Below are 12,148 nucleotides of genomic sequence, written 5' to 3' on the forward strand. Positions count from 1 at the left end.
AACCATCTTAGAGCCTGCCCTTGAATACCTCTATAGTTTTGTAATCGATCTATGAGTATGCCATGATCTATGGTGTCAAACGCAGCACTAAGATCAAGTAAAACTAGAAATGAGATGCAGCCTTGATCTGACGCAAGAAGCAGGTCATTTGTAATTTTAACAAGTGCAGTTTCTGTGCTATGGTGGGGCCTGAAACCTGGCTGAAATTCTTCATACAGATCATTTTTGTGCAGGAAGGTGCTCAATTGAGCAGACACAACTTTTTCTAAAATTTTAGACATAAATGGAAGATATGAAATAGGCCTATAATTTGCCAGTTCACTAGGATCTAGTTTTGGTTTCTTAATAAGAGGCTTAATAACTGCCAGCTTGAATGGTTTTGGGATGTGACCTAAAGATAACGACGAATTAATAATATTAAGAAGCGGTTCTTCGGCTACAGGTAACAACTCTTTCATTAATTTAGTGGGTACAGGATCTAATAAACATGTTGTTGGTTTAGATACAGTGATAAGTTTATTTAGTTCTTCCTGTCCTATATTTGTAAAGATCTGAAGTTTATCTTTGGGTGCGATGGATGAAACTGAAGTGTTAGACGCTGTTGAATCTACATTCGCTATTGTATTTCTAATGTTATCTATTTTATCAGTGAAGAAATTCATAAAGTCATTACTATTTAACGTTGGTGGAATATTTGAATCAGGTGGCGTCTGGTAATTTGTTAATTTAGCCACTGTGCTAAATAAAAACCTTGGATTGTTTTGGTTATTTTCTATGAGTTTGTGGATATGCTCTGCCCTAGCAGTTTTTAGAGCCTGTCTATAGCTGGACATACTGTATTTCCATGCAATTCTAAAAACTTCCAAGTTAGTTTTTCTCCTTTTGCGTTCAAGACTACGAGTTACTTTCTTGAGAGAGTGAGTATTACTGTTATACCATGGCACAGTACGTTTTTCTCTAACCTTTTTCAATTTGATGGGGGCAACAGCTTCTAATGTATTAGAGAAAATAGTGCCCATGTTGTCAGTTATTTCATCTAATACATGTGTATTTTTTGGGTACAAATAGCAGTTGAGATAGATCAGGCAGGTTATTTGCGAATCTGTCTTTGGTGACTGGAACAATAGTAACAACGATATCTATAGCAGTAAGATCGATTCCATGCGATATAAATAAATCTAGTGTATGATTAAAACGATGAGTGGGCCTGGTGACATTTAGCTTGACTCCAAAAGAGTTTATTAGATAGGTTATTAGTAAACGCAAGTCCTAATGCATCATTTGTATTATCAACGTGAATATTAAAATCTCCCATGATTAGCGCCTTATCAACTGTAACCAGAAGGTCTGAGAGGAAATCTGCAAATTCTTTTAGGAATTTTGTATACGGCCCTGGTGGTCTATACACAGTAGCCAGAGCAAGAGATACATTAGATTTCTTTTGCATGTCTGACAGTGTAACATTTAGCAGAAGTATTTCGAATGAGTTAAACCTGTATCCCATTTTCTGGGTAACATTGAGAATATCACTATATATTGTTGCAACACCTCCGCCACGACCAGTCTGACGGGGCTCATGCTTATAAGAGTAGTTTGGTGGATTCGACTCATTCACGCCTCGGGCACCATCTTCTCCGACCTTGGTCATCTGGATCCTCCCCATCGCCCTGACTCATCGGCTCTCCATCTCCGCCACCATTGGTCGGCCCCCTGGAGTCATCAGCCCTTCCTCCACCATGGCTCCTCCCTAATGTCAGGATTATGGACTGTTTTGTGTTGTGTTTTCCCTCCCCACATGCTCGTTACATAGTTTCTCCTAGGTCTGATTTTGTTCATTGTTCCCAGGTGTTTCCTATGTTTATGATGTAATTTGATTCCAGGTGTGTCTCTTTTAGTTCTAAGGACTTAAGCCCTGTGTTTTTCCATGTCTATCATCCAGTATTGTTTGTAAACCCCTCATTCTACATGTGTGTTCCTGCCTGTATTTGGATAAATAAAGAGTGTTGAATGTTAATCCCCTTCTTCTCCGTGCTCCTTTGTGTCCTCTTCTCCTCCACAGTAGCAAATTGTAACAGCACCATCATACAAAATTTAAACATATGAGTGTAATTTTGGTTCACTGTGCACAATTCAGAATGCTTTCATAGAAGATTGCATTAATATATTATTACAAAAAAGATGTACTAGAACTGTTGATCTAACATTCTTAGTATTTTTGGTAAAATCTGGTTGCATGGACTTTTTCTGTATTTTGACATCAGTTATTTTAATATTTTGGCATGAGTTTATGTGAATAGTTTTTTTTTATTCTAAATAATTTACCAGAAGCATAAATTCCATTCAACTAATTATTTTAGAGCTGCAAAATAATTATGTCATGATAATGCAACACCACAAAAACACATATTTCCTGACCCATTGCTACTGAAACGCAACTGACAAGGAAATAAACAAACCATAAATAAATAAATAAATCACTCACATTTTAAGTGTTCACACTCCTGTGTCCATAATTTTTTTGTACACAAAATTTGAGCAATTTAATTTATTACATAAAATTTTACTTTGATATCGTTTTGGAAAGACAAACTTATTGACACACCAATTTAAATTTATATTCTTTGATGCTTTTATGGTCAGTGACTATGTAAACTTTGGTAATTATATACATTTTATTAATGAATTCTTTTTATTTATTTATTTATGTTATTTTTATTTTTTTATTTTTTTGCTGTTGTTGGTGCATATAGCTAACGTAGACAAAGGTTGACATCATTACTTGGAAAGCATCAAAATCTAAATATGTCTCAGTCCCTTTAAGTTTCTTTCAGTCATCGTGTTGGGCCAGACACTGTCAACTGTCAACTGTCAACGAACCCAGTAAAGGACACAACTTGCCTAGATACTTTAATAATGTCTCTCATCAACAAAGTGGACAAAGCTATTTGACAGACGTCCCATGACTGAAGCGTCACATCACCAACCTGTTTAAAACCACTATCCGATTTAAAGGCCTAAATGTAAATATACAGTGCTGAAAAGTTTACCTTTGGGTTTGCCCCTGGTCGCCGGGGGCTCGCTTTACAGGCCTGCCCAACAACACTCCATTTGGCTGCACAGCGGCTACTTAGGGAAAACAATTATGTTCATTATCAACACCGCCGACCAATAGCAGCCAAGATCCATGGCCACAGCCAGCTGCTGGGTTGCCTTATGAATCTGAGCCAACATGACTGTCATTGTTATGACACTATGCATTATAAACCACGATATGTCTGTGGTTACTTGGCAACCTGGGACAGCTGCGTTGGCAGGAAGCTCAACATTTCTGTCTTAAAAGTAAGCCAATTAGAGAGGGGTTTGAGAGGTCTCTAAAAAACCAAGGCCGTTCTTTAGCAAGGTGGAAAAGGGATTAAAAACATGCGATCATTTTGGTTAAACTGCTCATGGAGTTACATAGCACTCAGTGGGCCAAACAATGGTCTAGGAAATCATAAAAGGCCTTTGTTTATGTCACATGACAAATATTATGTCCTTAGCTGATGGCATGCCCTTTTGCTTTAATCTAATTCTGTTCAGCTGTCTGGGACGCAAATTACTGCTTTCACCTTTCAGCTGCCGAAAGCTCTCACACAAATTTGGAAGACACCAATACGGGTGCAAACAATGCGGCCATACAAAAAAAGCAGCGTGACTGTGTTGAGTAAATACGGTTATTAATTGCTGGATTGAGCATGGGTGACAAGGTGCTGTGAGAGGGTGAGAGAGTCTCGGCTCTGAGCGGTACCCATGTTTAGAGACCAGCTGCCCACCCACACAAGCGTTACATGGCACGCCTGCTGGTCTGAAGCACGAGGGGTCGTCACAACGTCCCTTTGGTGAACATATTAAACATTTATTGAACATTGAAAATGTCAAAGCTGGTCCAACACATTTTTGGGGCCCAAAAACATGCTACGTTTGCACTTTGAGTTTGAGTACTAGTGGCAGCTAATTGCTAAATGTGTTAAGACACCTAACTATGTATTACAATGTTACTCATTTTGGTGAACGTACAGTATATTAATCATTTACTGAACATATAAAATGTCAAACACGGTCTGGCATGCTTTGGGGGCCCAGAAAGTGCTACGTTTGCACACTGAGTATGAGTAGTAGTGGCAACTTATTGTTAAATGTATTATGAAGCTTAATTACTAAAATTAATGTGTTACAGTGTTGTGTTACTCATTTTATTAAACATATATTAACTATTTATTGAACATATAAAAAGCAAAAGTCAGTCCAACAGGCTTTTGTTTGCAATTTAAATGTGAGTAACAGTGGCAGCTTATTGTCAAATGTGTTAAACTTAACTATGCGTTACAATGTTGTGTTACTCATTTTGGTGAACATACACAGTAATACACTGCATTACCAAACAGCAGGCACTGGCTTCCAAAAGCAAGATAACGTGAACTAGTTTGTCATCTGCACGCTCTGAGGCGCAAATGATTTTTTATATATTAAAAAAAAAAAAAACTGTGTATTCTTCTACTGCAGAAAATGACCTTTTTCTTAGTGATATTTGGTGGCAGTTTATCAGGAATTTGCGAAAAGAATACTCACACATAATACAACACTTTGTATAATGCTTGTGTAATTTAAATATACACCAAATGCTCTAGTACATCTGGTATGACATGTATGCTAAAAAAATAAATAAATCATATTAAATTTGTTGGTCCCTCTGCCTTTTTACTGGCAAATTATGATGTGTTAGGACAAAAAGAGGCCATTTTAAATAACTTTAAAAAAATAACATAAAATTTAGCATAAGCACCTCGATTCATGCTCTAAATACAGCACATCTGAGCTATTTTTAAACATTAAAACAGTAAAAAATTACAGACCACCAATTACTCCAAATCTAATTAGGTGGTCCCATTTGACATCCATTTAACCAATTGTGTCTTAAAGCTACAGATCCATAATAAGGTTTGACTGCTGCTTGTTTCACTGAAATAAAGTAGACATTGTTACTTTTGGCTAATTAACCTTAATGAGTGAATCATATAACTAATTGTTCAAAGCTGCTAATTAATCAACTCACTGTTGACATTCTTTGTCAATTACAATTGTTAGGTTTAGTTTTTTTGGTCAACTCGTGGTCCAAAGCACTTCACAGACCGCAGTTTGTGAACTCATTAACTCATTGATTGATGAAGTGCTATAGTGATGGATTGGAACAGGACCACCCATCTTTACACAGGTAATCTGAAGGTCTTCGTCACCTCCCTGACCTTCCAGATTCTTAGAATACCACATTTAGCAGATGATCAATTCTAGGAAGAGTCTCAGTGGTTTCAAACTTCCTTCACACGTAAATAATGATGCATGCATCTGGGAAGCTTGAATTTTATAGCTTTTTCCAGCTAAAGGGATTAACACATCGCTATACTGGAGGTCGAAGGCGGTTCTGGTTTCTGCTGTGTGGTCGAATAATATGTCTGGAAGTACATTTTCAGATTAATAACCACTGCTTTAGGTTTCATTAAATACTTAAATACGTCACGTAAATACTTAAAATATGCTGCATTTCGAGACAAATTCACTCAGAGTTCATTCAGTGAAGGATTTGTTAAACTGATTCAAACCAGCTTTTTTTTTTTTTGTATTTTAAATATATTTTAAAAATGTTTTTTACTGAAACATCAAATAATACAGCATGGCGTTAGCTAAGATCATGGGTTTGAGTCCCAGTATAATGCACATTTTAAACTTCTTGAAAATTTACAATTTCAACACAGCGTACATTTCTTTGAATAAAAAGGTAGTAAAAACTAGGTTTACCAGACAACTCAAAAAAGTGTTTGGGTGAAACTTACCCAGAACACATATAAGGGTTTAAAACATGATCAGTGCATCTGCCAAATAAAGATCTAATATATATATATATATATATTGAGTTAATTAACATTATAAACCTGGGGGTGTCACACACCTGGACTTATTTTGTGTGTTTTTTCCCCTGTGACCCAGTTTCTGTCTTCCGTGTGTGGTTTTGATTAGTTCCCAGGTGTGTCTAGTCATTTCCCCATGTGTTCCATGTCCCTGTTAATTTAGTCATGCCATCCACCTGTGTTTCCCCAATTCTCCCTTCTATAAAAGCCTTGTCCTTTCAGTTCTGTTTGGTCGGGTCTACTCGTCTAAATGTCAACTTGTCTACTTGTCACCTGTTACTTGCCACTTGCCTCTTGCCACCTGTTATTTACGACTTACCTTGTTTATGTTTTATTTAATAAATCCTTGTTTTGTTTATCCCTCGGCTCCGTGTTCCTTCCAGCAGCATAAGCCGTGACAGAAGACCCGACCTGAAAAAGTTAAAAACTGCGTGTTTTCCCTCCGTTTTGTGTTCCGTTTTTTTTCACAGTATTTTTTCTTTCCGTAGTGTTTCATGGATCCCCTCTATCGCCCTGAATACCTCCTCCTCCTGCTGGAGCAGGAGGGACTGTCTCTCGAGGACCATACCAGACGTTTCTCTGGCTAGCTAATGCCACCAGCTACCCGGACCACGCGCTCTGCACCTTTTATCACGCCAGCCTGAACTCCAGGTGCAGAGCGTTGTCGCCCGAAGATGGTCCTCGGGAGGATTTCGCCGCATTCATAGAGTGGAATCTGGTGAGAAATGGGTCACCTCTCACGGTCGGCCCAATGGAGGATCTCGCCAGGTCCACTCTGGACCCAGAGCCCAGCCTACAATCTCCCCACGGTACGAGGCATAAGCCCGAGCCCACCGATGACGGAGAGCCAGAGAGGATCCCGTCAGACCAGGTGCGAGAGCCGGCGACACTGCCCACCACGAGGGAGCAAAATATGGAGCGCCAAATGGGTCAAAATGAGGGGGGTTCCAATTCACCTATGCCAGATCCTCTGTTAAGCCCAGGAAGGGCTCCTGATCTTCCGTTAAGCCCAGGACGGGCTCCTGATCCTCCTGTAAGCCCAGGATGGGCTCCTGATTCCCCGTTAAGCCCAGGAAGGGCTCCTGATTCCCTGTTAAGCCCAGGACTGGCTCCTGTTCCCCCGTTAAGCCCAGGACTGGCTCCTGTTCCCCCGTTAAGCCCAGGACGGGCTCCTGATCCTCCTGTAAGCCCAGGACGGGCTCCTGATCCTCTGTTAAGCCCAGGAAGGGCTCCTGATTCCCCGTTAAGCCCAGGACGGGCTCCTGTTCTCCCGTTAAGCCCAGGACGGGCTCCTGATCCTCCTTTAAGCCCAGGATGGGCTCCTGATCCTCCGTTAAGCCCAGGATGGGCTCCTGATCCTCCGTTAAGCCCAGGACGGGCTCCTGATCCTCCGTTAAGCCCAGGACGGGCTCCTGATCCTCCGTTAAGCCCAGGACGGGCTCCTGATCCTCCGTTAAGCCCAGGACGGGCTCCTGATCCTCCGTTAAGCCCAGGACGGGCTCCAGCCCCAGAGCTTACTCCAATGCCTGCTCCTCCAAAATTCCCACCCTCCCACCCACTCCTGCCTCCTCCTCCGCTGTCGTCTGGCTGCCCCTCTGCTCGCCCTCAGCCTACCATCATTGTGGTGCGAGCTCAGCGGGACCGCCATCCTCCAGCGACGCCTTGGTCGGCGTCTCCCTCACCTCCGCCTCCAGCCTCTGAGGCCTGGACTCCGCCTCGGCCCGTTGACCCGTCGGCTCCACCATGGCTCCTAGCTCCTTCCTCTCCGCCGTGGCCCGGCAGTCCGCAGGCTCTGCCTGGCTCCCTCGTCCCTCCGGCTCCGCCTTGGTCTGGCGTCGTCCATCCTATGCCTCGGGACTCCACTCCTCCGGCTTCGCCTCATCCCTCTGTCCCTCCGGCTCCGTCAGGCTCCTTCATCCCCTCGGCTACACCTCAGTCCTCGGTCACTCTGGCCTCACCGCGGCCTTCCGGATCCACATCGCCGCGTCAGTCACCAGAGCCATCTGTTCCGCCTAGGACCTCCGGCTCCTCCCCGTCACCCTGGCTCTTCGGCTCTCCGTCTCCGCCTCGGGCTCCTCCTCCACTTGCTCCGTTGCCGTGGGTCGAGTCCCTGGAGTCAGTGACCATTCCTCCTCCATGGCTCCTTCCACCGTCGGCCCCACCTTGGGCCGTTATGGCTGTGGCCTGGGTCCTGCTGGGTACCTCCTGCTTCACATCCTTCCTGTCTCCTCCCTGGCTCCTCCCTCCGTCATCTCCTCCCTGGCCCCTTCCTCTGTAGTCCCTGTCTGCTGGCCCCCTCCTGGGAGGCTGTCCTCCACCGGAACCTCCTCCCAAGTTCCCACCCACGCCTCCCTTTGTTGTTTCTACGGTGCGAGGACGCACCTACCGGGAGGGGGGAGTACTGTCACACACCTGGACTTATTTTGTGTGTTTTTTCCCCTGTGACCCATTTTCTGTCTTCCGTGTGTGGTTTTGATTAGTTCCCAGGTGTGTCTAGTCATTTCCCCATGTGTTCCATGTCCCTGTTAATTTAGTCATGCCATCCACCTGTGTTTCCCCAATTATCCCTTCTATAAAAGCCTTGTCCTTTCAGTTCTATTTGGTCGGGTCTAAATATCTACTTGTCACCTGTTACTTGCCACTTGCCTCTTGCCACCTGTTATTTACGACTTACCTTGTTTATGTTTTATTTAATAAATCCTTGTTTTGTTTATCCCTCGGCTCCGTGTTCCTTCCAGCAGCATAAGCCGTGACAGGGGGGTTCAATCTAATCTAAAATTAGATTGCAAATATTTTCATGTTGTAGACTTATTTCACAATAACCACTTCAAGTCTAGACTGCATTTTGAGCGGTTTGGATAATGTTTGAATCCACTACGCTTCTGTCCATAAACATCTCCCACCGTGCCTCGAATTAAACTAACAGCCAGACATAAACACAATGGTTATTTAAATCTGCCTGAGATTGTTTGCTTAATCAACTCTCGATATAAACATCAAGCATCTGCTGACAAATACTAATGGGTTCAGACTCAAGTCTGATGTTCTTTGTGTTGCAATCTTTCAGCAAGCAGAAGTAACCATCCGTATTGTGTTACGCTCTCTATGTACAGTAGAGCCCCGTGATCTAAAGCCCGAGGCAGTTTAGAATTGTGTACATAGTCACAAGTGAATGCATGTTTGGACTGGTCAACAAAGTGTGAAAGGGCAGGGTAAGGGCAAATTTGGCTAAGGGGGTCATACTTAGAGATGTAGAGTTCCTCTTTGCTTACCTGAGGATCCCAAGAAGTAGCGTTCTAAAACTGATCCGAAGCCAGAAGGGTTGTCCCTAAGGTCGCTGACTGTGAACGGCTGCATGGAAATGTTGGCTTCGTTTATTGGCCAGTTGGGTGCATGGACACTGGCACCTCCGTACCACGAAATATTCACCATGGAGAAACAATCCTGAGAGGGAATGAGGATGACTATCAGCAAACTGTATTGTTATTGTCCATCTATACCATAGGTAGATCATTTATTGACTAATTATACAGTCATTGATTTAGTTTCTTCATATAGATTGCATAACGTTTTCATTAGTCCACAATCTGGACATCCAGCTAAGAAGCTTTTGGCTTTCATAAGACATGAAAACAGGTGCAGAATACCTTTAAGTCAAAGGATTGGACTGAACAAAGAGTGCTTAAATCTAAAATAAAACACGACAGAGCATTACGAAGGTAGGAAATCTGGGAAATGAAAGGATTAAACTTGAAAACTTCCAAACTGCATTAGGCGCTTACTGAACAAAGAAGACCTTGTCTTATGTTGAAATCTGTGAAATGTATCTTTGCAGCCTTTTTAGTCTGGTGAACTTTAAACCCTGCTTTAAGAACTTTTTTGGCAGGTATGAATGCAAAGTAAATCAATTTTTACAAATAACAATATGACCATATTAAAAAAAAGAAGATGATGGTTTACAGTCAAATAAAAGCCACTAATTAAATAATGAAAAGTTAATGATAAGTTAAATGCAAGCAAAGAGCCATTCAGATTTCAGATTTCAAAAGTTAAACTTTTTATCCTTCTGAAACAAGAAACCTTTAAAATAATCGTTTGTAAATAGCCTACTTAATTAGGACTTGAAGTCCCCAAAGGAAGCGAAACAAAAATATGAGGTAACCTATGTATTTTATTAGGCTATGTATCAGTTATGATTTCACAGATCTCAATAACCACAAAAAAAGAGAGAGAGAAAAAATAGAGAGAAAAAAAGAGAAAAAAAGTCGAGTATTTTAATCGAGCGATAAATAAACCCTAGCGAACAAAAATCGTGTTTGCTTAGCGGTCATCATGGTAACTATAGCGATTATCGTTAGGTCGTCACTAACAAAACAAACGTTATCACTTATTGATTTCTATATTATAAATATTAGTTGATGTTTAGCTAATTGTGCTGTCACTATTTGGTTTCTGTGCGAGAAATGTTCACACCATACACAGGTTCTTGCTATGGTTCTTGAAAGAATTTGAATAAAGGTTATACATGTTACAAGGCTCTTGAAATAAACACAGTGATTTGTTATTTTAAAGAGAGAACTGTTTATTTTTGTGGAATTTCTTCAATGACGTCAGGCTATGAACCACTTATTCGTCTATTTTGAACATGTTTTCAAAAGTGTTTCAAACAAGTTCTAATGGCATTTTACCTTCAGGTCCACATGACAGTGAATTGGAGTCCAGGTTACACTGTAACACTCGGTCTCTGAGTCCTCCTCTGATGATTCCAGAGAGATCTTCACCTCCGCGACCGAGTCCCAAGTGTAGCAGAACTCGGTTTTGTTAAGCCAGCACATGTTCCTCACGAACGGAACCTCAATATCGGTGTTCCCCACGTTCTCTACGTCTATCTCCGCAAACGTCTTGTCCTCAGTCAGTGTCTGTATGACAAGAGTTTGCGTCCGTCTCTCCCAAATAAGCCCACTAAAGCTCCCCTTCAGGATCCAGTTCTTGTTGGGCTGATCCACAACTTGCCAATAAATGATACCAATTGTCATGACAAAAAAGACAGCAACTCCCAAGCAAGCAATAGCCCCCTTCCAGGTCTCGTTCATCTCTTTCAATCCCGTGTCCCATGTCACCTCTGGGATCGGACTTGGGTTCCTGTTGCGAGAGTGTGGCATGATGATTTCACAAAGAAGAAGACGAAAAATATCTAATCAAAACGTGATGATAAAAAGTAACAATCTCTCTGCTAAAACATGCAGAATCGTCATCATGTTGCGCTCCTTCACGCGCTCGAATGTCTGTGAACGTGAAGTTTTGAATTGGATCTAATTGCGTTGTTGCGCTCAGCGGCCGCCGGTCATCAACGGATCCTGGTCAAGTTCTCCAAACATAATCATTCCAGAATAAATCGAAAAAAAAGAATGCATGCTGCTTCCAGTGCTGTAGCAGGTTTAAAGCACTGGTCGCCGAAGAGTGAGCAGCCTTACCCGGGTTTGGCAGCAATGCCTACAAATAGCTCATCGGCGTCTTATTTGCTTGGACTGCACCTTTGCGCGCTGCTGTGATGAAACTCCATACTACTTCTTCAGAAAGGTACGAGAGAAAGTGATTAGGCGAGCTTTGCGATTCCCGGGGGCCCCGGTCAGGAGCCGGTCAGCGCGCAGTGTACGGTGAATCACCCATTCTCACTGAGTGCACGCGCTTGGCAATTGGAGATGCGCGTGCAGAGCGATCAACTAGCAATATATGCATCAACCCTGCGCACAGCCTGTAGCTGTTTAAGCAGGTGCTCTTCATTCTTCACTCTTCAAAAATAAAGGTTCTTCATTGGCATCGATGGTTCTATAAAGAACCTGAACATGGAACCTATCAGAATGCAGAAAAGCTATATATATTGATCTAATATTACAAGCTGAAATTTCTGTTTAACTTGCAAAGCTGCATATTGCACCAACTAATGACGCATCATTCTTGTGCATTGCGTCGTTTGTGTTACTCCTAAACGAGGCCTACTATACCACGTATATTATATATTGTGTGTGTTTATTGTATTTTGTGCGTCTTTGTTTGGGTCAATGATAATTTAAATCTCCGGGATGATAGGGGAAACAAATCTTTTAAAACAGACAATCTTACTCTTTGTGTATAATTCAAAAACATTGATGCTGTTCTTGACAACTGAAAAAATTAAGCATAATGAATTTTTTTTTAGTATTTAA

General features: G+C 41.9%; 1 protein-coding gene across 2 annotated transcripts in view; it reads right to left on the minus strand.

Moving 5' to 3' along the window:
• The window catches only part of LOC132125280 (SITS-binding protein-like), a 39,983-nt gene extending 28,338 nt beyond the window's left edge, over positions 1 to 11,645 (minus strand). For both annotated transcript variants that reach the window (XM_059536606.1, XM_059536608.1), the window contains exons 1-2: positions 10,631 to 11,645; positions 9,215 to 9,386 (exon numbers count right to left, since the gene is read on the minus strand). In XM_059536606.1, coding sequence (XP_059392589.1) covers positions 9,215 to 9,386; positions 10,631 to 11,104 — 646 coding nt within the window. In that variant the 5' untranslated portion in view covers positions 11,105 to 11,645. The remainder of the gene's footprint in view (positions 1 to 9,214; positions 9,387 to 10,630) is intronic.
• Between the last annotated feature and the right edge of the window lie 503 nt (positions 11,646 to 12,148).

Source organism: Carassius carassius, chromosome 43 (assembly GCF_963082965.1).
Source record: "Carassius carassius chromosome 43, fCarCar2.1, whole genome shotgun sequence".
NCBI lineage: Eukaryota > Metazoa > Chordata > Actinopteri > Cypriniformes > Cyprinidae > Carassius > Carassius carassius.